Source organism: Takifugu flavidus, chromosome 1 (assembly GCF_003711565.1).
Source record: "Takifugu flavidus isolate HTHZ2018 chromosome 1, ASM371156v2, whole genome shotgun sequence".
In the NCBI taxonomy this organism is placed as follows: domain Eukaryota; kingdom Metazoa; phylum Chordata; class Actinopteri; order Tetraodontiformes; family Tetraodontidae; genus Takifugu; species Takifugu flavidus.
Window position 1 is genome coordinate 23,742,667 of NC_079520.1, and position 22,665 is coordinate 23,765,331.

The following is a 22,665-nucleotide window of genomic DNA, read 5'->3' on the forward strand; positions in this document are numbered from 1 at the left end:
AAGTAAAATTACCACACTGAAATTGGAGTTACAGTAATAAACGTTCTAACGCCACAAGAAAGGTTCCTTCCTGAAGAAATTGAAGGAAAAAAACAAGGAAGTGGCCAAAGGTGGTTATTTAAAGTGCCAGATTTCTCTCTGTTTATGAAAACAAAATGTGCGAAATATGCACCCGACCGGTGAGCATCATTTCCATACAAAATATGAAATTTTGTTGTTTCTGAGATTTTTCCCTTATGTGATGAATTATTGTTGCTGGACCGAACAAATTAGCTAACCGGCTAACCGTCACGCCAACATATAAGCTAAATCGAATTTCCCCCAAACGCATGCATAACTAGTATATTGTATTGCGTTGTTGTTTCCCGTTAAAACTAAAATATCTGTTAAGTTGCTTGTGATGTTGACTTCTTTGCATATCTTGTAGAGGTGGCTTAGCTAGCATGGTCAAATGAGCTAATTACTTATTGATCAAATGTTCTGCATCAACAGTGTCATTTTATTGTGGATTATTGTCTACCTTATTTGCATTGTGATCATTGCAAGCTGCTTTGCTTGTTTGGAAAAAAACGTTAATATCTTGGCTGTTGTTATTGTCAAATTATCAATTGTATTATATATTTGTCTGACGTTTTGGGAAATTAAGTTTAACACGCATACAATTTATGTGAATACTGTTGTACATGGAAGAGCAAAAGTTTAGATGATTTTGATTCAAATCTGTTAAATGGTCACTATTGTTGTCAGTGCACAGTATGAGACACTGGTTCTTATGCTTAAACATGTCTGTTTTTTTCCCCTTAGATGGCAAATCTGAGCCTCTGGCAAGAGTAGTGCAGCTCAGCCGTTGATGATGCTGCTCTTTGCCAGTGCACACAATGGGACACAGAGAACACCAGTGACCCATAACCAGGCCATTTTCTCTTTACTCAGAAGACGAGAAAAGCTATGCGTGTGGTCCGCATTGCTGACTGTGCAAGATAGCAGAGACAAAACATTCTAGTGCAGCCAGTTGGGATAGTTGTGGCAAAAAGAAAAGATGAACATTTTTTCCATGGTCGTGACATTTGAAAACCTCCATGAGGTTCGGAGACTGTGCCACTGGGGTCCTATCATAGCATTGTCTGTCATCTCCATATGCTCCACCATGGCAATAGTTGACTCCATTATCTGGTATTGGCCACTAGACACAACAGGAGGCAGCATTAATTTCATCATGCTCATCAACTGGACTGTCCTTATCCTTTACAACTACTTCAATGCCATGTTTGTAGGACCTGGATACATTCCTCTAGACTGGAAACCGGTAAGGGCCTTTGTTAGGATTAATGTGTGAAGAACAGGGTGTTGCTTATATTTAAAAACTTGTATTTCTATAGAATATAAGTTAAATGACATTTTTTACCTATTTGTTTCTATAAATCAGGGAAATCAACACCACACCCAGTACCTACAGTACTGCAAAGTGTGCCATGGATACAAAGCCCCCAGGTCCCACCATTGTCGTAAATGTAACAGGTAGCATTTCAGTCCTTTCTGCATCTGTAATGTGGCACAACAGGTCCATAAGTGTCACATCTGACTTATTTGGGAGAAATAATATGGCAAATACTGATTGAATATCCGCTTAATCAGCCAAATAGCGAGCACTCATCATCATTTCACTCATCTCACCATAGGTGTGTCATGAAGATGGACCATCACTGCCCCTGGATCAACAACTGTTGCGGACATCTTAACCACGCCTACTTCACAAGTTTCCTGCTGCTGGCTCCTCTAGGCTGCTCTCATGCTGCCATCATCTTCATCATGACGATGTACACGCAGCTTTACGATAGGGTAGGTTTCCACTTACATTGCTGTTTCTTTGTAGGCCCAATTCATTTTACTGTCAGCAGCTCTTCCACACATATCGGGTCATTTGCTTGTTTCTTTACTGCAGATATCATTTGGTTGGAGCACTGTAAAGATCAACATGAGTGCCGTTCGTCAATTTCAGCCCCTCATACCCTTCAGCGTGCCTGCCTTTGCTGCTACACTCTTTGCCTTAGGTTTGGCATTGGGCACCACTATTGCTGTTGGCATGCTTTTCTTCATACAGGTACATTTCTCTTAAGGCCATCAACACTCTGAAATGTACAAAGGCATTTGACTAGTGAATAAAATGGACTGCATCTTCCATTAGAGAACCATAACAAATCTGTAGATTTAACCTGTATATTTAGTTGCGAATGATAGAAATGTGTTAGTGATACTGATGGATTGCCATGTGAAAAAGGTTCAGATGTACTCTGTAAACTTAATTGTAAGAACATTGTAAGAGTGAAATGTATTATCCACAGCAGAAACAAAACCCTTACTTGCTTACTGTATGTTTTGTGTCCTTTTTCAGATGAAGGTCATCATTCGTAACAAGACCTCAATCGAGTCCTGGATTGAGGAAAAGGTCGGGATGCTTTCTGGATCATCACAGTAGTGTGGTGTATGCTCATAATCTGATTGCACACTTTAACTGTCCTATTATTTCCACTAGGCCAAAGACCGAATACAGCACTACCAAACAGGGGAGGAATTCATCTTCCCGTATGATCTTGGCAGCTGTTGGCTTAATTTCAAGCAAGTTTTTACTTGGACGGGGACGCCCAAGGGTGACGGCCTTGAGTGGCCAGTCCATCCAAAGTGTCACCAGCACACCTTAACTGTATGTTTAATCGCTTCTAGTTGGGTTTTTACTATTCAAAGCATGTAACATTTTCAAGATGTTTCATGCCCAGTGCACTTTTTCTCGTTTAAACTGAGGTAGGTTACTGCAAAACAGTGATGGCTGTCGGTTAATCTATCCGTCTCTAACTAGATTGAACAACTGAAGCAGAAAGCTGATAAACGAGTGAGGAGTGTAAGTACCTGCAAAATGCATACTGTTATGCAATAATATCCATTCATGCAGTTCAGTATTTAAGAGCAATAAGAATAACCACGTATCTGGAATGACTCGGCCAGCAGGTCCAGTACCAGGCAGTGGAGGACTATAACGGAGCTTGCTGTCCTCTGAGCAAAGGTCTCCAAACATTTTTTCGAACCCCCTGCACTGAGGAGCCCCGCATTCCCCTCAGTAAGGGCGAGACTATTCTGGCCACTCGCGGCACCAAGTAAGTTACACAGAGGGAGCAAAAGCAACAACACGCTGATATTTAAACTGGAGGACTGTCCAGTAGTAACGCAACACTTCCTTTGTTTAGATGGTGGATGTATGGAGACAAAATGTTGAGCGAGCAGCAGGTGGCAGGTGAGATGAGAATACTGATTTTAATGGGGGATTTTTTTCCTGATTAAACTGTAACTATTTTTTCCCTTTTGCACTTACAGTGGGAGAACGTGTAAGGGGGTGGTTTCCTAGGAGATGTGTGGAGAAGTGCCATTATGACTCAGCTGCCAGTGAAAACACCAGCGAAAAGAAAGTAAATTAATATATTTTATGTAGAGGAGAGTAACACTGAACTAAAGGTGCATGTCCATCTTCATAAACTGACATCCACTGACAATGTGAAGCCTGACACTGCAGGCTCATGGTCAAGAATTTCATTGTAGTGGCTATTCCTTTCTTGTTTGTTTTTAGGCAACATTCTTCAGCTGTGCTGTTATCCGTCAATTCTTTTCTTAAAGAGCACTGTTTGACTCCTCTGACCAAATTCAAACCAAGTCTTAATTTTTAATTACTGCCACTTTGGCTTCTATGTGACTGCAATGTGACCTTCACTTATTTTTTTTAACTTGAGTCTTTGTTTTTATCTGTGCTGATGTGATTTTGCTGATTATGCAATGCCTCTGCCTAGTTAACCCTGGGCTTGCAAGTGTTTCTACAGTTTGAAGACCTAATTTCTTTTTTATTTTTTAAAAACTAAACCGTTGGCCTCAAAGTATACATTAAAAAGAAAATCAGCCAAGATTCTCTGCCTGTGTTTACTTTCTAAAATGTGCTGAAAATCAATTACTCCAGTCTTAAATTATTTTGGAATGATGTAATTTCTTTTTTTAATGTACAATGAACATACGAACATAAGACTATAGTAAAGAAAAATTTGCCTCAAATGAAAAATAGCTGAGTAGGCTTTTAATGTCAAGTTTTGTAGTTAACCTCTAAACATTTAAATCCTGATATTACGTATTGGTTTAGTATTTTCAGTACTATAATCATTTATCATGCTAACAGCCGGGGGGGGGGTTGTGATTTAATTAAAAACTTCCAATGTGAAATTCACAATTTTGCTTCAGGATTCTTTTAACTCAATATTTAGTGGAGTTTGATTATTGGAAGCGGACTTATTTTTACTTTACTTGGTGCAATGGAATGAGAAATGTTGCAAAATATGCACGAAGTACTTCATGTTACCTAGTGAGCAGTAAACAGTAGTATACGGTGCAGTAGCTGGGGGTGCATGAAAACTTCTTTATTTATTTATTGCAGCGTTTTTTTAAAAAAATTAGGTATACTGTACCGGTATTCATGCGTGGCATTTTTCAGAATTTGTCCTGTTGCGCATTTCGAACGCTAGATGGCGCGAATGCAGTTTAATGCTTGTCACAGCTGCTTAAACGAAGAAGAAACTGTCACGTGATACTTGCAAACGCTGCTTAGCAGCTAGCTGCAGGGACTTACACTGTTTCCTCGTCAATTACAGAAATATCGCTTCAACGCTGAGCGGGTAAGTGCCAATTCAAACTTTCAGGTTTGCTTTCCAGGCGCATTATTCTGAATTGGCACTTCCCTTCATACTGAAGCTGCAGGATTATCTGACTCATTACAACGTTATAAATGAACACTTTACGTGACATTGTAGGGAATGTGAACATTGCAACATAAGTTTATTTGACGAGAGGTCAAGTGAAGGAGCAGTACTCAATTCTGAATTTTGAGGGGCGGGGGGGGGTTGTCTTTTTCCAGATGTCCTTTGGCCGTTTCTCGCGTACTGCTTCATTTAACGTGATTTAAGGAATACTCTTGTGTTCAACTACATTGTTGACTTCGAGCCTCAGCATTAAGGAAGCTGTCAGGGAAGCATTAGGCAATAAGAGTGCCATTGTCAGTCAAATAATTCAATAAATCGCATCCTCCGTGTAGCACAACAGGAGAGAGAAATGTTGCAGTTAATTAGCGTAATAGTACTTTTATTAGATTCGGTTGTCGCCAGTTGATGGGAGAAATGTTGGCAAGACACTTTTGGGGGCGGCTGTGAGAAGCCCAACGGGTTACGGCCCAACAGCACCACCTATTGGTGCGAATAGAACTGCACTTGGAAACGACCTCCCGCAGAACCACAGTTGCTAATATAAACAAAGTTCTCATGATTACATCAACAATATGCTCTTATAGGTTGTGTGAATATTGTAATGTGCTTATAATGAATAATTTTGTTATTCTAAACTACCTTTCTACTTTCCACCCAACACAGTGCTTTCTCCGTTTCTAGGAGGTACTCTTCAGGTACCGGGGGTCATCCGCAGTGAGTTGCAGGATCAACCAGTAACCATGTCCATGTTCAGCACGGGAATCCTAGTGTTGACATCTCCTCTCCATACCCTCCAATTGCGCATTGCTCCAGTGCTCAGTTCAGCTGCACAACTTGTGGAGCGCACGCTCTACGTTCACCTGCACCCGGGGCTGAACCTGGGTAGCAGCACTCAGCCTCGGCCAGTTTTCATACCACCGGTTGTGGACCTGTCTTCATTTATTTCCAGGGTTTACAGTAATGCAGCTGACATATGTGGCCACCTTGACGTCCGTGTGTTGCTGACCAATGTTTGTGCCACTAACGGGGCTCAGACCATCGCAAACTGCCCCTTCCCCACACCGCAGTGTCTGTCGCACTCCCCAGAGGTGGTGCTCACAGACTTTCCTCTGCATGACCCGGGACAGTCCCATCAGGTTACTCAGTGCCTGCAAAGGTACACGGGCCACTGCTATGTCTGCAGCCCCAGCCTGTCGTCAGTTCTGCTTCACCCACAGCTGGTAAAATTTCTGGACAAAGAGGAAGCGCTTGAAACCGCGGAAAGAAAGGCGGAATTTTTACACACATACAATGATGTGGTGGTGGGGGGGACATTTGACAGGCTTCACGGGGCTCACAAGACCCTGCTCAACATCTCATGCTTGCTAGCCAATAGAAGGTTCCTGATTGGCGTGTGCGACCAAGCAATGTTGAAAAGTGAGTCGTTTTTTTGGCTTGTTTGTAGGAATGGTTGCATTTGGAGGATGTGTGAAAAGGTTGAACAAAAGGGGGTCTGCCTGACGTCCGTGTCTTCTGAATTCTAGAAAAAATGCTGAAGGAGCTGATTGAGCCCTACGCTCTGCGAGTGGAGAAGCTTCAGGAGTTTTTGCGCGACGTCAAACCTTCGATACAGGTGGAGATCGTTCCCCTCGAAGACCCCTATGGGATATCTGTAGTTGACCCGTTGCTACAGTGTATTGTGGTTAGCGAGGAGACAAGAAAAGGAGGCGAGGCTGTAAACAAGAAAAGGATTGAGAATGTAAGTGCATCCTATCCCAATGTGTTGCCTCAAGTATCGGTTGAGCGGTTTTTGTCCTAAGAAGCTGATTAAAATATAACTTTTGATGCCTGTACAAGAGATCACGGCACCTCTATTCTGTTTAAATCAGGGGCTTTCTGCGCTTGTCCTTCACGAGATCCAGCTGCTTAAAGATTCTCACCACAGTGAAACAGAGGAGGAGAAGATCAGCTCCTCCAGCCTCCGCTCTCGACTGCTGGGCACTCTTCTTACGCCGCCTACAGTAAGTTGCGTTCAAATTTGTTCATATTTCAATAAGGGGTGATTTATAATAATGTCAGTATTATAGCAAAGGAACTAAAGGCTGTCACCCGCTCCACAGGAAGCAAGAATTCTTTTTTTTTGGTGGTATTAGGCTCCTCCCACTGCCGTACACGCTATGCTCAAGCTTCATATTTATAAGATTTTGCTTTATTCCCCTGGTAAATGCATCTTTAATGCATGTTTAACTGGTTTTACAGTGGTTGTTGATTTTGGGTCGAAAAAAAAGCAGATTAATCCCAAATTACAGCTGAACAAGCATCCTAAAGGAAGTGTGGTTGGATCAACAGAAGGATCCGGATGTTGAGTAAATAGGAGTTAAGAGGAGGTGGTCTGCTCACACCAGAGAATAATGTGGATTACTTTAAAGGAATAAGTTTGGTGCACATATTCTTTAATAATTCTTGGCTTTTCTCCTGTTTTTCTTCTGCATTAGGACACGGCTCATCTCCCCCCTCTTCCTTACGTTATTGGCCTGACAGGAGGTAGCGGCAGTGGGAAGAGCTCCATCGCCAGACACTTGGAGGCACTGGGCGCAGTTCGGATCGACTGCGACAAGCTGGGACACGAGGTGTACCGGCCTGGCACAGCGGCCTATCACAGAGTGCTGGAGGAATTTGGGCCAGGTAGGGATGCTCGTGTTTACTGGACGGTTGGACATGATTGCTGTCCAGCTGCTTGTTTTTTAAATAGTTGGCTTAAATTTTAACTTGACAGATACAATGTTTAGTGATAGGCAACAAACTCTGTGACCTGATAAAGATGGTCAAAATTTAACTTCTAGTCAAGACTAGCTGACATGGATCCTGCTTCTTAATATAACACTCAGTCCACATGTTTATTTCCTTATTTTAGATCTCATGAATGAAGATAAAACCATCAACAGACGTGCGTTAGGAAGAAAAGTTTTTGGAAACAAGGTAATATGACTGGGTATTATTACATAGCGGCAGAATTTGAGAGCACCGCTTCTTGTATGACGTCTAAAAAAGTTGCTTTTTATCATTTAGGAACGCTTAAAAGCTCTAACTGACATCGTATGGCCTGAGATTGCACTTCTGGTAAAGGATAAAATCAGACAGGCAAGAGAAGATGGTATGAATTTATTATGCTATGTCATCTGATATCTGCAGAGGGTTTATTTTCTTTTCCTTTTCTTTTTTCTATTCTTTTCTTTTCTTTTCTATCTGTCCTGTAAAGTCATTCATGTCTTATAATGTTTTAGCAACATCATTAAGTGCTGAACTTACAAATCTGGATTCTCACTTTGTTAAATGTTTCTCTTTTTTGGCAGGTAAACAGGTGTGTGTGGTGGATGCAGCGGTGCTTCTGGAGGCTGGATGGACAGATATGGTCCATGAAGTCTGGGTTACCATTATACCTGATGAGGAGGTAATTCTGTGTTTGTACCTACAGACCTGCACTCACGCCAGCCTGAATCTCCTGTGTCTTTATAACAGTATTTACCAAAGAACAGTGGCAATACAACACAGTAATGTTGTTTATATTTTAATTTTAACAAGATTTCTTCCCCAAACCTTATATTTTGACATAGGTGACTATTTGCTATGTGTTTAAGTCACTAGAGGGCGCCAAAGCCATATTCTTTTTAAGATGTACTGAGATCTTAGAACGTTGATGCCTCCTCTCATATTCTTCTTCTAGGCAGTAACTAGGATAACAGAGCGAGACGGTGTGAGCTCAGAAGATGCCCTGCGCCGGCTGCAGAGCCAGTGGTCCAACGCCAAACAAGTAGAGCGTGCAAATGTGGTCCTCAGCACACTGTGGGAGCCACAGGTCACTCAAAAACAGGTCAGATGCGCATGTTGCCAACATGACAAAACACATGAAAATGTTATTTTTCTGATACTTATGCCCAAACCCTCTTTATTTTAAAAGGTATTGAAAGCTTGGAATCTTCTTCAAAAGCGAATCCAGCAGAGAGGACGGTAGAACATTCAGCAGCCATTTTGGATCGTCATGAGCAACCGTTGCCTTACATAGTGTTCAGAGAGATCACACTTAAACAGAGGATTTAATTGGGTATCCTTAACAAAGATTCCATTTTCCCCAAAAGGTGCAGCTCTTTTTAGATATCTGAAACACTCGTGCATGTGTCATGTTTAAAAGAATGATTGCAATATTAAATATTTTAAAAACACTAATTAATGTAGTAATGTGCATTACAGTCAGTTGAATCATCACAATAGAGGGAACATAAATGCACTGGGCATTAAAAGATGATTTAAATGATATAGAGCTATTGCAATCTGTAAGTGAACTTTGTAGAACTTCTATTTCTGTTCACCTGAACCTCCTGTTAATGTTGAAAAAGGTTCCACAATGTCAATAAATTCACATCTGTGGAAGCTTAGCTGTGTGATCTTTACACATTACAGCCACATTTCATTGAGTAATGCAGTTTTTATTTTTCATTCAAGGGTAGAAAATTATCAAACAGTATTAAGACAGTTACTTTAAAACAAGTACAGTTGATATTCACGTGCAAAAGTAAACACAAGGTGTGCATGTTGTGACCCGAGTATACACGTCTGTGCAAGAGTTGTGTCATTTAATGGCCGCTGGAGCCCATAACTTGTTCGTCTCATGTCAGAAGCTTTTTCTCTGTGGTCACATCTCCACTTTGAGTTTAGCTGAGCATGTTGCTTCTCCCTGCTTGTTGCTAGCCTTGCACGTGTAAATCCCAGAGTCAGAAGGGTTCAAATCAGCCAGAACCAGAGCGCAGAGCCCGTCTTCCTCTTCCTCCATTGTCGTTCTGCTCGATTCAGTCACGGGGTTCCCGTTCTGAAGCCACTGCACCGTCGGCTGGGGGTAACCTAGAAAAATCACACCAAGAAAACAAATTACATGCAAAATCAGTTTAAAGCTGCTGCTGTAAACCTTTATGAATCTGGTTTCCTTGTTAGTTGACCGAGGAGCCTCTCAGTTTAGGTCATGTTTGTACAGCAACATTTAGACTCTCCGTCATTAAATCCTTCGCACAAGGACTTCTTGGACCAATGCCATCACTAACGTTGCCCCCAGATTGAACTTAGAAAAAGCCTGTTGTCATTTTTCGGCAGATTTAGCATTTGGCTAAGCAATATTTCAGTTCCTTCACCCTACCGTTGACAATGCACGTGAGCCGAGCTGTAGCTCCTGTGGGATGGATGGTGTCCCTCAGGGCCTGCCTGAACCGAGGTTCACTCCTCAGCTGCTTGTCCAGCGACTCTATGGCCTCCTCTGCCTCCTGGCTCCAGCCCGGCTCTGGAGGAAGTTGAAGAAAGCAGAAACTAGGCTTTACTGATCACAAAAGTGTAAACTTGATGTGACAATCGGAAACGGCAAGTCATTTGCCATATGTATGTGGCTCGAGGAGATAGGAAGCTGAATGTGTGTGTGTGTGTGGGGGGAGGGGGCTTTTATCTGTCTTACCCTCTGAGGAGCTGCCAGGAGACTCTGGCCTGTTGGAGAGGTTAGCCATCCGCTGCAGGGCCAAAACAGCCTTGCCGGTTTTCTAGAAGTTTAAAAGGACAAATCACACCAGATGACAAACTTATTACTAGGCTCGCGGTTCTCACAATGGCTCGAAATGTCATCACTGACTCGCGATAAGAAAAATGGCCATATTTTACCTTCCACTTGCGCTTGGCAAGAAAGCGCCTCATCTTGTCCTTGTTGAGGGACTTGGTAGAGCAGCGAGTCAAGGGGGTGAAAGAGATCATCCAGGGGTGGACAAGGGCTTCGGTGCACGACAGGCGGCATCTGGAAAGCCATGAGTACAGAGTAAAGGAGGCAAAGGCACTTTAAATGTCCCAGCTTTCTTTAGTCATCTGCTGCATTGAAAAAGGAAAGTAAAACTCCCTGGCTCTAATATTCCAAGAAAGGTACCGGTAAGCAAATTTGGTATGCAAATTGGCTGCAAATGTCACAACGAATATTTTACTCTGAATGTGACATTATCAGCTGCAGGGAATATGGCACAAGATAGAATTTATCTGCGTGTATCACGCGCGCGTGCACACAGATGTACTCTCCAAGCACAGATAGTGCGCACCCGTGACAAATACTGTGATTTGTCCTTTTTTGGGGTAGTTTTTGCACACCTGCGGTCTTTCTTCAGCAGGGATCGAATGAAGTCTTTTGCTTGCTCCGATATGTCCTCGAAACTCTCCTCGTCAAATTCGTAGGAGGCCTCCGTCACAAGCGCCAATGTCTCTGTATCGCTGTTCCCCTGGAAGGGAGATTCTCCGCTCAGTCTAGGAGATAAAAATATAGATATATCACATTATAATAAAAATAAAAATTCTGCTTAATTTGCCATCACACAGGACAGATTTTCCCTTTTCTAAAATGTTGACCAACTTATTTTTTCCTCCAACTAATAGCAGAAAAATCGGGATTGTAGTAAAAGAAACAAGATAGCTGCCCAAAATCACCTGTGATACATTTTATTTTCTTCAATCACAAAATATGTGTCACCGACCATTTAATTATTCTAGAACGTCATTAACGGAGCAGCTCTTTATGCATAATCCCTGCTTCATCCTCCAAGTCGATGTGTTTAGTGGACTTACAGGATGAAGCAGATGACTCCGATGCTCCACATGTCCGTCTCCAGGCCAACTGGCTCATAGCTGATTACCTCAGGGGCCACGAATTCGGGTGTGCCGTGCATCACCATCAAAGGCTTATTGTCCTCTGAAAGAGAAAGGGAAACGATCACAAAACATTTAGTCGAGAATAAAATGGGCCACCTGGCGCCAAGCTGGAGAATCTCCAAAGTCTTCTGCTAGAAATGGCTCCACCGGCTTTGCCGCTTCAACTGGAGGTATTTATTTGTTACATAATGGTCACTGCAGACATCAAGGAATTTAGCTACGAAACACCCGATATTGTCATCTCGGGCGGTTGGTAAAATTAATGACTGTGTTGACCTGAAATATGCTGTTAAGATAAGTTGTGCAACCAAAACAGGAAATGTTGAGGGACCAACAAACCGGCCTGATCTTCGAACCAAGCTGCTACCTTATAAGGGCCATTAGGTTTTTCTATATTGCAGCTTTTATTGGAAATGCAAACAGGAAATATTAAAAATACACATTAGCGGGAAAAAATACACCCAGTGGGATTATAGTTATGTTTACACAATTTCAGTCAACTCACCCAGCTTGCTGGCCAGGCCAAAGTCGATGATTTTGATCTGCGTGCCAGTCGTGTCTACGCACACGATGTTCTCCGGTTTGAGGTCCAAGTGTACAATGTTCTGCTTGTGAACGTACTCCATGCCTTGCAGGATCTGCCTCATGTAACGGGCGCTGGTGAGCTCCGTGTGCTCAAAGTTGTCGTCTACGAGCCGCTCGAAGAGCTCCCCGCCTGCGATGCTGAGGAGACAACAAGACTTCAGCGTCGGAGTAGGCAACACCGGGAATTTACCACCGTGGTCACTTACTACTCCAGAACCATCACCGTCTCCGCGCGCGCGTCGTAGGCCGCCAAACACTGGACCAGTTTGGGGTGATGGAGACAGTTCATGAGTTCGATCTCCTTCCGAGCCGCTGCCCTATCTTTGGCAGTCCGTGCCCGGTAGAACTTCCCCGCGCACACCTGACCCGTCTCTTTATGAGACAATCGGAACACTTCACCAAACTTCCCGCTGGAAAAAAGGAAAACAGTGCTGCTTTGCTTCTCACCTCCCTGGCTGCTTAAGGGCGAGTTGAAATGTTGAAAACACTTACACGCCGAGCTTCTCATGCACATTGTAGTGGTCGGTCACCCTGTGTTTGCTGTTGATGGTTATTGTGTCGTAGGAGGCGAGCTGCTGATGCTGCCTCGATACCCCTGCACACAGAGATTATATAGGTATAAACATACGAGCATCAAGTGCATATGATCGTCCTAAACATTTAAAGTGCTCACTTGTAGTGGCCATCTTGACACACTCAGATTCCTGGCTTGGTTCACTGATCCCTGCCGAGTTGTAGGCTCTGACCCGGAAGCGGTACCTTCCCAAAGGGTCCAGGCCCGAGCGGACGTGGTAGGACGTGCTTTTGCAACGGGTGGCGAGTTCAGTCCAACCCGGGGTCTTACCCAAGCCCTCTGGTCTGACCTCCACAATGTAGCCCTGCACGGCTTTGCCTCCGTCGTAGCTGGGACCCGTCCAGGACAGGACCAAGGACACGCTTGTCAGCTGGGAAACGACTGGTTGCGATGCTGGTGGGTCAGGTCGGTCTGCAGACAATCCAGATTGTGAAGACACGAGGACATTAAGAGAACGTATCATTGCCCGACTTCAGAGCAAAAACAGTCTCACCTATGACAGTCAGCGACACCGTGTGATTGGCTGTGCCCTCCTTGTTCCGTACTACGATGGTATAGGAGCCCCCGTCAGCTGGACCGGCCCCAGAGATCTCCACACTGCTTTGAGTCTCACTGCTTCTGACCGATACCCGCTGGGCTGTTTCCACCACCTGAGAAAATGTTTAAAATGGAAAACGCACAGATTCCAGAAGTGCAGATTAGATGGGCCAGAAAACAAAGTAAACCCATTTTTTACCTTGTCCCGGTTGTAAATCCAGCAGCAGGCCACCGGGACAGAGCTACTCCTGAACTCACAGTGTAGTCGGGCCCGCTCTCCCACCCGAACCTCCACCTGCTCTGGTGGGTTTAGAAACTGTACTGGTGGCTCTGGGAAGAATTTTCAATCGGTCACCAATACCAAGTGCACTGCAGTGAACTTTTACCCGCTTGGCTCATGGAACTCACCTTTTTTGGCAGAGGCTTTTGCTTGACGTCGCCGCTCTGTGATATCTGTTGGGAAACGGAGAGACAGGTGAGCCCACAGGTGCAAGAAAAGCCAAATTTAACAGGTATTTGACCAATCAGAGGTCAGCAAGCAAGTTTGGTTGCAATGGTGCTGCGTTCAACAGAGCTGTGAATAGAACGCTCAACAGCACGTAAACAGGTCAGGTTTGCGTGAAGGAATTTACAACCGCCTGACTCAAGACTCATGTTGATATTTGACAGGTTTTTACAAAAATACCAATATATATCTGTATATATACCATAGTTTTCATCCTGTTGGCTTTTTTCTCTTGAAGCTCTTGTGGCCCAAGCTTTGACTTCAGCTGACTTCAGCCCCTGGTGCAGCTGCTTGTTTGTTGCAGGAATTTCCCTTGTTGCTGTTTCATGGAGAGAAATTAGTTTTCTTCAGGTGTACAGATGAATATATTAACCCTAAATCTCCCATTTTCACCTATGATGTGTACATCAGCGCTGGTTGGCCGCCTCTCAGCAGCGCTGTCAGATCTGCAGGTGTGAGTGCCGGCATCTCCAGTAGAACACTGAGACTGACTGGCAACACCATTTCTACGTAGAGGATTATGGGATGGCGCGCTCTTGCCTAAATGGTAGAAGAACCACACATGCTTTTAAATAATCCATTTTAACAGTTGAGGAGAGTTTTCTACCATTTTGTTGCCAGGAAACACTGAAGGGAAGCTGACTTCCTGTGATAACACCTTGAAAAGAAGCGTCGCTTCCTTTTGCAGCAATAAAGCCAACTAAGTGTGTATTTAAAATAAAGCTTTTCTAGTGTCTGGGTAGGAATCTAGTCTGTAATCTAACACTGGATGAGCGGACAAGATGTGTCAAGGTTTTCAAAACATAACGCTGGATTTCTCAAGCGACACAATCCAGATGTATTTAGATATTTGCCGGACGTCTTAAAAATAATTACTAGCTCTGACGTGCATTTTAACTGGGATGCCTCGAGGCAGAACTGCTTCTGTTTTCTTCCATCTTAATCTGTTGCCGTGCTTCAACATAAAGCAGTGTTTACAGAGTTTTCCCCACCGTGAGTGTGTTTACAGCTGGAGGAGCTGGAATGTCCAACATGGTCATCACCGGAATGCCATCAGCACTTGTGTACATTGGGGGTAAGCATTTAGCAGATAGGTCCTGTGTACTTTCTGGTTAAACAGTATCTTCTCTGAATAAACAACAGATCTGAACCAAACTAATGTTCTGACAAAGGGCAAACCCAACATCAAAGCTTACTCTCCCTGATATGAATAGATTGGTGCAAGGGTCGAGAGAAGCAAGTTAAAAAATGAAATGCCTGCAGGAGCTTTGAAAGAGGAGTCGTGAAACTACCACACATTCACCCAAGTCAACTTTCTGTTTTTACCTGTTGAAGATGAGACTTCCACGTTGCTGCTCCCTGTTAAAGTCCTGTTTTTTGTATCCAGTCCATCATTTTTTTGCTTCACAACTAACAACGTGCTGGCTTTTGGCTTTAGGACCAACCGGAAAGTAGATACAAAGGTCTTTGATTTCTGTCCCTCCTTGTCCATCCTTGAGTGGAACAGATGCGGGCATGTAGTCCAAAGCTAATGCGTTGGATTCTCACCCCCGTCCCCTTTCACACATCCTCTCAGCTGCTAGCAGGAGGGGCCTCTGGCTTCAGACCTTTCAGCACCAGCATATGCGGGAAAAGGCCACTTTTATCGGAAAGCCCTGCTGAAAACATGCATACCCAGCCCACACGGTGCCTCTGGCCTAATGGAATAAGAGAGGCACACAGGGGGGTTAGAAAACAAAAGAGATGTTGAGACAGATTAGGAAACATGTGGGAGTGACAAAACATTCAACAGATACAAGAAGAGTCTGGAGCAGACAAGATTAGAAAGGCCACTTTACCTGCTGCTTCTCTTCACTATTAGATTCACTTTGCCCTGGGTAGTTCGTGTAGCCTATTATTACATATCCCCTATGATTCGGAGGAGGAGCCACACAGGGAGTCACGGCGGAATCAGGAAGAGCCTGTAAGGCAGCTTTCATGTGGGCAATTGTTCATGTTTGAATTCTCTGCTGTGTGACAGACAACACGCAGACACGTCAGTCGTCCCAAACCACAAGAGTTCTCAATAAAAGTTGAAATGGGGCCACATTTGTAAATGAGGCTCATATACATTCAAATGGAATGAACACAGAGGCTTTTGGGCATGCCTGCAATTTACCTTTTGTGCGGGGGTCGGTAACAGGGCAAAGTTTTTCTCTTTCTTCTCCCCATTTGCTGTCATGTTAGAAAACACCCCACCCCCATCCCACCCCCACTTTTTCCACAGCACAGGAGTGAAAACACAACCTTTGAGGTCTCGCCATTAAAGCACATCACCTGTTGGCAGTATAGCGTGAAAACAGTTGACCTCAGGGGAAAAGCAAATCCAGACACACCTTCCATCAATCAACCCCTTGAGACAATGTCGGGAGGTTAAAATGGCACCAAAGAGAGGAGGACTCACATTTACAGAACAGTGGTGTTTGTTCAGCTCATACTGGACTAAAGACATACAAACGCGAAGCTTAGAAAAAACTGGGATTGATGACGTGACTCTAAATGAAACACTTATTTTGTGGCCTTAAATGGATTCAGTTCAGTAATTGGTGTAGAGCAGCCCTTCTCAAATAGTGGGGCGTGACCCCGGAGAACATGGAAGTGCAGTAAACAAACCATCAAGAGATACCATGAAAAAATACTTAACGGTGATGAAAAGAAGGGCGGAGAGAGACGAAGATAATGAGACAAACGAAAGCTAAGATGAGGAAATATGACGAAGCATTTATAGCGTTTTTTCAGCGAAAACGTGCCGAATATTGGCAACAATCATCCCGCTTTGGTCTATATTTCTTTCTTTTTTTGTTTTCTTTAATGTTAATAAGGATACAATGTTATGCAGAGGTGTATTTATAACAATTTCATATTTCAATTTCACTAATTATAGTGGGGGGGGGGGGGGGGGGGCGCAAAATGTTTTTCTTCTTCCTAGGGGGGGCGTAACAGAAAATAATTGAGAAGCACTGGTGTAGAGTAACAATAGGAGGAAGCAGTTCCATTCTGGAATGTGAGGATGTAAGTAGTACCATATGGCAGGAGGCACATAGTTTACTTTAGCCTGCAAACACGTGTCCCGAGAGTCGAGTGTATGCCTGTTTCAGAACCAAATATTAGCAAATCTAAAGTGTTTACTGGCAGACAGATGTGCTCATCCCAGCTCTCTGATTTCCCCTTTAGAAAAGGCAAATGTTCCTCAACACAATCAGATGTAAACATGTTCCCAAAAAAAGTTTAAATGTGCTGTTCAGGAATTAACTGAAGAGAGGAGACTGTTGAAGCAGAAGAGAATTTCCCTATTTGGTGCTACATTTACAAAATAATACATTTGGCTAACAAGTGCTAATTTGTTCTGTTTTGTTCGTTTGATCTCATTGGAAAGTAAAATTTGTTTATTTCAGCATATCTTTGGTTTAAAAAAAAGATTAACATTTTATTTCTCCCTACTGATCATCAGATTTAAGTACTCCCATGACATGTTCTAAAGAAAAAGCAAAATTTTCCAAAACAACTAGGAAACAAATTGAGCTAATTCACTTTAGACTAGCTGAGGCAGCTTTCATTTCTTGCTCAATCAGATTCTGATCTTCATTTCGTCTTGGTATCCTGAAAAGATACAAATAAATATCCAAATAAATAAACTAGAAACAAAGCAGTCAGAGAATGCAGCCCTCTACCAAGCAGCTCATTTCCCCACACAAACTCATACATAAATCACTTGGAATGCTGTCAATGAGTTCACCTCCCGCCGTATATTGTCGAGATTTGGGTTGTACTCCTTTATTGGAGTTTGTTGGAGTTAAATATAAGGTAATTTCCAAACATATTATGACTTACGCCCATATTATTGTTTATACTGTATATAGTCAGTAGAAATACAAAATTATGGAACACAGCAAATTACTTTATGATCAAAGCTGATTGTTAAAGTACCTCTGGGATCCGGAATGTCACCAAAATTTAATGGGCTCACCCTTGGCCCATTATAAACATTTCCTGAAAATGTCATTGAATATATTAAAAACATTTTTAGTTATTTTGCTAACTTAGACATGCCTGCTGTCATATAACCTCCTTGCTGCATGTCTAATAAATAAATAAAGCAGATAAGTTATCTGAAATAACATCACCTCTAAAATATGCATGATCTTGGGCCAGCTGAATTCCTGCATTCTTTTGAAAGAGCCAAATAAGGTAAAAAGCCTTTTTTTCTTTTCATTTTTACTGCACATTTTCAAAAGTGTTTTCTACATTTGACTCCAAAAAATGCCCCACTTTCCCAGAAAAACTTTTCAGACTTTATCTTTTGGTTGAGTCCAAAACAGGAAGCGCAAAGACTGAGGAGGACAATGTTTCTGTTATGTAGAATTCCAATTATGTCAATTACTGTAGGCCTACTTCCTTTTCCCAGAAAATGCGTCAAAGGGACCCTGCTGCATGTGTTATTCACATGGTTGAGAGGGGTCCATCAAACACCAGTAAACCAAAACGACTCTCACGCTCACTGTAGACATAATCTAGCATTGGACAAAGTCAAACATCCGTGCCAATTCTCTGACAATGTCTCAAAGGCAGTGGTCCAAAAGAAATAAATCCAAATAATACATATTTACATTTTATATATTGTGTTTAAGAGATTGGATGATCAAATTGGTAAAAATACAAAAAACAAAAACCAACAACTTTATTTGCCATTAAATCACTAAAATTCAAACTGCACCAATATATACCAATAATGTTCCAGTCTTTTGTACAGAGAGTGCAGAGAGGTTTCAAAATGTGGGCAACATTTTCAGCAGACATCTGCATGGAGTTCTGATGATAAAAATAACTGATGAAGCACAGATGATCTACTGAGTGTTCTCCTACCCCCAACCCCCACCCAATGTTAACTATTTTATTTTAGCTTTCGGTTATATTTCATATGGTTCACATTATCTAAATGGGTAATTTCTTAGTAATGTGATTAAAAACAGCCGTAATATTACTCGCAGTTAACTCAGACGATAATGAACGGAAATTAAATATACTTTTATGAACAATGGCATCAAAACAACTATAGTGGTTGTTCACTCAGGTCAAAACACAGACTTAAGACAATCTAAGAGTGACATAAAATATTTTTGAAATGTTTCAAAGAGGTTTATCAGTTACAGATGTGCAAGCAGGATCATTTCCCATTGTTGCAAGCGCATATACGGAAGACTGTGTTCCCGAATGAGTTGATAGTTGTGGTTAGAACTGGTAACTATTATCATACATTTCTCGCAATGCTTGCTGACACGTAAATTATAGTCAAGAATTAAAAAAAAGCATACTTTGATATTCTCCTTGCATGGAAAAAAATAAATAAATAGATGATCGCGCATTAAAAAAAAACAAAACAACATATCTTAAGCCAGCCGTACTGTTGTTTTATTTTCGTATGCCCCAAAATGGAACAGATTTGTATTAACGTTGGCGCCTTCACCACTAAACTACATTTCCCACAATCCCTCAAAAGGGAAACGCATCCGTTATTAATATCGGTCCGACTTCCGTCGTCAGTAAACGTGCACTTAAGCAGTGGACTTAGAAGCAAACGGCATCTGGCCAAACAGCGGTACTCAATCAATCAATCTTTATTTATATAGCGTCTTTTACAATCAAAATTGTTTCAAGGCGCTTTCCAGAATCCCAGGGCCTAACCCCAGACAAACAACAGTGGCAAGGAAAAACTCCCCTTTAACAGGAAGAAGCCTTGAGCAGGACGAGGAGAGGAGAGGAGAGGAGAGGAGAGGAGAGGATCATTATCTGTCATTTCGTAATCAACCAGAATTACGATAGTCACTCAAAGCAAACCAACTGGCTGGTTGAGAAGTGGATTTTATCTTTAATTCATCCATCTTCAATATTAGGGAGGCGAGATTAAATCAGTGTAACTGTGCGTCAATTTTTGCAATTAGACGCTTAATTTAACATTTTTTCTCAGATTGATAAATATCTCAACACAGGAACATTTGTTTTCAAAAGAAGACCAAATTCTAATTGTCGCATTGTATAAAAGTTTATTTAGTTTTAATTCATAATCAGAGCTATTCCACACATTAACACCTCTAAGTGGAACACATCACTGTTTGATATTAGTAATTGTGTTGTTTTTTTTTGTTAAATTGTTATATTTATAAATTAATCAAACGCCACCTCCAGTCATAGCCTCTTTCCAGCGGCTCGGCCACAATGAGCGCGTGAGCAGGCTCATAAACGCGCGGCCAGGACCACGGAAACTATCGAATGAACCCGAGAGAGCCCGAGCGGTCGTTTGCCGCGCTTATCGGAAAAGATATCGCCCCTATATGGCTACAAAGATGCGCAGTAGCGTTCTTGTCAGACCCGGAAAACAAGTGTTATTGGCTTCGACACGCGGCACAAAGGCTCCGCCCCCAACACCGTGTCCACTTCTCTAATAGTTCCGTGTCCTCAGCAACAAGGAACGCTTGATTTACTCTTTAAGTGCAAAATCAGGTAAATTAGCTGTTTTAGTGTGGTATTATTACACGTCCACTGGCGTAGTTTATCGAAGCGCAACATTTAATGCTCAAATCAGGCTGTACAGCCTTTCGTCAGGACGAGAAATGTGCTTTAGTTCATGGCAATGTCTGGATTGTCATCGCAATGTTGTGTCGCCCCACAATTAAAATAGCAATAGATTTAAAAGAATAACAAGTAGACATGTGTTTTAAGTGCGCTTATTTAGCAAATACGTTGTTGCTTTCCAGAAAACAAGCTACTTTCTGTGTTTACAGTGCAGCATGTCCAAGGATTTAATGCAGCGAGTGAAGGAATTGGAGGCAGAGCTGGAGAAACTCAAGTCCCAGTTGAAGGAGGGCAGCAGTGATGCAGCACTACTATCCGATTTATCTCCCAGTCCTTGTGAAAGTCAATGCACACCAAACGATAACGTCAGTACAAGGCGGAAAAAAGCAGGAAAACGTCCTTTAGATTTTTCCGCCCACCCTCGGCGCCATGTGGCTCTGCGGCTGGCTTATCTGGGATGGTCCTACCAGGGTTTTGCTGTCCAGGAGAACACAGGCCACACAGTGGAAGCCAGACTCTTTGAAGCCTTACAGAAGACATGTCTTATTCAGGATCGACAGACATCCAACTATCACCGGTGTGGTCGCACTGATAAAGGAGTCAGTGCTTTTTCTCAGGTAACTTCACTGAGGTTCATTGTTCAGTCTCTACTCGCCTCTATTTACCCTTTCTTGTAATTGGGTGTATTTAAGTGAAGTTATGTTTTCTACAGGTCATTACTATAGATCTGCGCTCAACACAGTTTTGTGGCGGACTTGGAGTCAGACTCCCTGAAACGGTTGACGCTGGTGCAAAAACTAAAGCGGCTGTCTCTGAGCTTCCTTATGTGAAGATGCTGAACAGAGTCCTGCCACAAGACATCCGGATCTTGGACTGGGCACCTGCAGAAGAGGGCTTCAGCGCACGCTTTGATTGTCAGTCCCGCACGTACCGATACTACTTCCCCAGAGGAGCTCTAAATTTGGAATTGATGGCAGATGCTGCAAAAAGGTGGGGGAAAGCACAGAGTTAAAGAAACTGACATAACCACGTGAAGCTAAATGGAGAAACTCCTTACCCAACAGATACGAGGGCAAGCATGACTTCAGAAACCTGTGCAAAATGGATGTGGGCAACGGAGTGTTGCAATTTGAAAGGACTATTTTATCAGCATCAATCAGGCCTGTGAACCCTATCCATGCTTCCAGCACAGACCAGTATGACATCTTCATATTTGAGGTCAAGGGATTGGCCTTCCTTTACCACCAGGTATTAGGAGATCTGACATCAGTGTGTAATTGCATGTTTTTATTTGGTATTACCGTATCTGAGGCCCACAAGTAGTTTTTATGGTTTAACTTATTTAATTAATTATATTTGTGTTTACTGTGGTACCACAGGTGCGATGCATGATGGCACTGCTACTCCTAATAGGACAGGAGCTAGAAGCACCAGAGATAATTAATCAGCTGCTGGATGTTCAGAGTAACCCCAGAAAGCCTCAGTACAGGTAAATCCATATGCATGTTTACTTGGATACACCACTTGTATGAGGAAATTTTACATTGTCTCTTCCTGTCCCCAGCATGGCAGTTGACTACCCACTGGTGCTGCATGACTGTCATTTCGAAGGTTTGGACTGGCAGCAGAGCAATGATGAAGTGAACCACGTGCTGTCTACGTTACAGCATCACTGGACCCAAAGTGCAGTCCGGACCCACGTCCTCCATGGAATGATCAAGGGTCTGGAGAACACAGGTGGGATATTCATTAAGAATGTGCAGACAGGAATGGTTGTTGTAGTGTGTCCTCCATGCTAGTTGCACATTTAAACAATTATTTGACCTCTTCCATCTGCAGGTGGAGCTTCATCTGACCACTGTTGGCTCATTGAAGGCACCAGGCAGAGAACCTACCGGCCGCTGCTGGAGCGTCCGCGCTGTGAGAGTCTCCAGTCCAGGATAGATCTTTTTGTCAAGAGAGGGCGGCTGGAGTTGGAAAAAGGGGAGAATGGAGAGGAAATAGTCCACAAGGGCAAAAGGTCCAAACATTTCTAAAAATCCTTCATCCAGCTCCAGTCTGCAGAAATATAATCAAAATCAAAACAAATGTCAAAGAGAGAAATTGATCATTTCTGCAGGGAAAATGGACTTGCTAATTTTTTTTTTTTTTTGCTTCCTTATCTGATTTTTCAAATATTGAACAAGAAATTGTTTACATATTCACATAATTGGATATGCAAATATCTAATTTCCATTAAAATAAACATGCTTACCTAAATAATGCTACAAAGAACCAGTGTTTATAGGATGCCTCTTCTTCCTTTTATTCAGATTTTAAGGCCTTACATTTAGGGTTGTATTTCTTCATATAAGGAATTTATTAAAGTT

At 42.6% G+C, this 22,665-nt stretch overlaps 4 protein-coding genes across 7 annotated transcripts; 3 read left to right on the forward strand and 1 right to left on the reverse strand.

The window, feature by feature from the left end:
- The first annotated feature begins 34 nt into the window (after window positions 1-34).
- Window positions 35-3,944, forward strand: zdhhc6 (zinc finger DHHC-type palmitoyltransferase 6). Of its 2 annotated transcripts, none has more exons than XM_057025476.1 (11): window positions 35-179; window positions 805-1,306; window positions 1,427-1,518; window positions 1,680-1,839; window positions 1,943-2,101; window positions 2,393-2,446; window positions 2,534-2,701; window positions 2,855-2,896; window positions 3,004-3,149; window positions 3,240-3,286; window positions 3,367-3,944. In XM_057025476.1, exons 2-11 carry the CDS (start codon window positions 1,040-1,042, stop codon window positions 3,465-3,467), a joined length of 1,236 nt encoding a protein of 411 aa, XP_056881456.1. In that variant the 5' UTR covers window positions 35-179; window positions 805-1,039; the 3' UTR covers window positions 3,468-3,944. The 2 variants fall into 2 exon arrangements, with proteins under 2 accessions (XP_056881456.1, XP_056881447.1); XM_057025467.1 differs by having other exon boundaries at window positions 36-179; window positions 3,001-3,149.
- Window positions 3,945-4,577: 633 nt separating this feature from the next.
- On the forward strand, window positions 4,578-9,199 carry coasy (CoA synthase). 3 transcript variants are annotated; one of them, XM_057025569.1, is made up of 10 exons: window positions 4,578-4,703; window positions 5,469-6,203; window positions 6,311-6,525; window positions 6,656-6,787; window positions 7,262-7,451; window positions 7,681-7,745; window positions 7,836-7,920; window positions 8,120-8,217; window positions 8,491-8,637; window positions 8,725-9,199. In XM_057025569.1, exons 2-10 carry the CDS (start codon window positions 5,528-5,530, stop codon window positions 8,776-8,778), a joined length of 1,662 nt encoding a protein of 553 aa, XP_056881549.1. In that variant the 5' UTR covers window positions 4,578-4,703; window positions 5,469-5,527; the 3' UTR covers window positions 8,779-9,199. The 3 variants fall into 3 exon arrangements, 2 of the variants coding, with proteins under 2 accessions (XP_056881549.1, XP_056881541.1); XR_008949445.1 differs by having other exon boundaries at window positions 4,580-4,703; window positions 5,451-6,203; window positions 7,836-7,907; XM_057025561.1 differs by having other exon boundaries at window positions 4,580-4,703; window positions 5,451-6,203.
- A 30-nt stretch (window positions 9,200-9,229) lies between these two features.
- LOC130521763 (myosin light chain kinase, smooth muscle-like) lies at window positions 9,230-15,654 on the reverse strand. The gene is made up of 17 exons (XM_057025547.1): window positions 15,526-15,654; window positions 15,014-15,384; window positions 14,081-14,227; window positions 13,890-14,006; window positions 13,591-13,635; window positions 13,382-13,512; window positions 13,139-13,295; window positions 12,745-13,056; window positions 12,564-12,666; window positions 12,278-12,481; window positions 11,992-12,209; window positions 11,403-11,526; window positions 10,932-11,084; window positions 10,461-10,590; window positions 10,261-10,342; window positions 9,952-10,092; window positions 9,230-9,662 (listed from the first exon to the last, which is right to left on the reverse strand). Exons 2-17 carry the CDS (start codon window positions 15,177-15,179, stop codon window positions 9,457-9,459), a joined length of 2,436 nt encoding a protein of 811 aa, XP_056881527.1. The 5' UTR covers window positions 15,180-15,384; window positions 15,526-15,654; the 3' UTR covers window positions 9,230-9,456.
- A 4,433-nt stretch (window positions 15,655-20,087) lies between these two features.
- pus3 (pseudouridylate synthase 3) lies at window positions 20,088-22,570 on the forward strand. The gene is made up of 7 exons (XM_057043140.1): window positions 20,088-20,224; window positions 20,506-20,913; window positions 21,009-21,286; window positions 21,361-21,544; window positions 21,676-21,785; window positions 21,861-22,033; window positions 22,136-22,570. The coding sequence occupies exons 2-7, from the start codon at window positions 20,512-20,514 to the stop codon at window positions 22,330-22,332; spliced, it is 1,344 nt and encodes a 447-aa protein (XP_056899120.1). The 5' UTR covers window positions 20,088-20,224; window positions 20,506-20,511; the 3' UTR covers window positions 22,333-22,570.
- Window positions 22,571-22,665: the final 95 nt, after the last annotated feature.

Coding starts and splice junctions, on each gene's coding strand:
- zdhhc6 (XM_057025467.1), top strand. CDS start 1,040: ATGAACATTTTTTCCATGGTCGTGACATTTGAAAACCTCCATGAGGTT. Junction 1,519..1,679: donor CATTGTCGTAAATGTAACAG/GTAGCATTTCAG, acceptor ATCTCACCATAG/GTGTGTCATGAAGATGGACC. Junction 3,150..3,239: donor CTGGCCACTCGCGGCACCAA/GTAAGTTACACA, acceptor TCCTTTGTTTAG/ATGGTGGATGTATGGAGACA.
- LOC130521763 (XM_057025547.1), bottom strand. CDS start 15,179: ATGGACAAGGAGGGACAGAAATCAAAGACCTTTGTATCTACTTTCCGG. Junction 13,636..13,889: donor CCAACAGGATGAAAACTATG/GTATATATACAG, acceptor GTTTCCCAACAG/ATATCACAGAGCGGCGACGT. Junction 10,343..10,460: donor TTGCCAAGCGCAAGTGGAAG/GTAAAATATGGC, acceptor TTAAACTTCTAG/AAAACCGGCAAGGCTGTTTT.
- coasy (XM_057025569.1), top strand. CDS start 5,528: ATGTCCATGTTCAGCACGGGAATCCTAGTGTTGACATCTCCTCTCCAT. Junction 7,452..7,680: donor GCTGGAGGAATTTGGGCCAG/GTAGGGATGCTC, acceptor TCCTTATTTTAG/ATCTCATGAATGAAGATAAA. Junction 8,218..8,490: donor CCATTATACCTGATGAGGAG/GTAATTCTGTGT, acceptor TTCTTCTTCTAG/GCAGTAACTAGGATAACAGA.
- pus3 (XM_057043140.1), top strand. CDS start 20,512: ATGTCCAAGGATTTAATGCAGCGAGTGAAGGAATTGGAGGCAGAGCTG. Junction 21,287..21,360: donor ATGGCAGATGCTGCAAAAAG/GTGGGGGAAAGC, acceptor CTTACCCAACAG/ATACGAGGGCAAGCATGACT. Junction 21,786..21,860: donor CCCAGAAAGCCTCAGTACAG/GTAAATCCATAT, acceptor TCCTGTCCCCAG/CATGGCAGTTGACTACCCAC.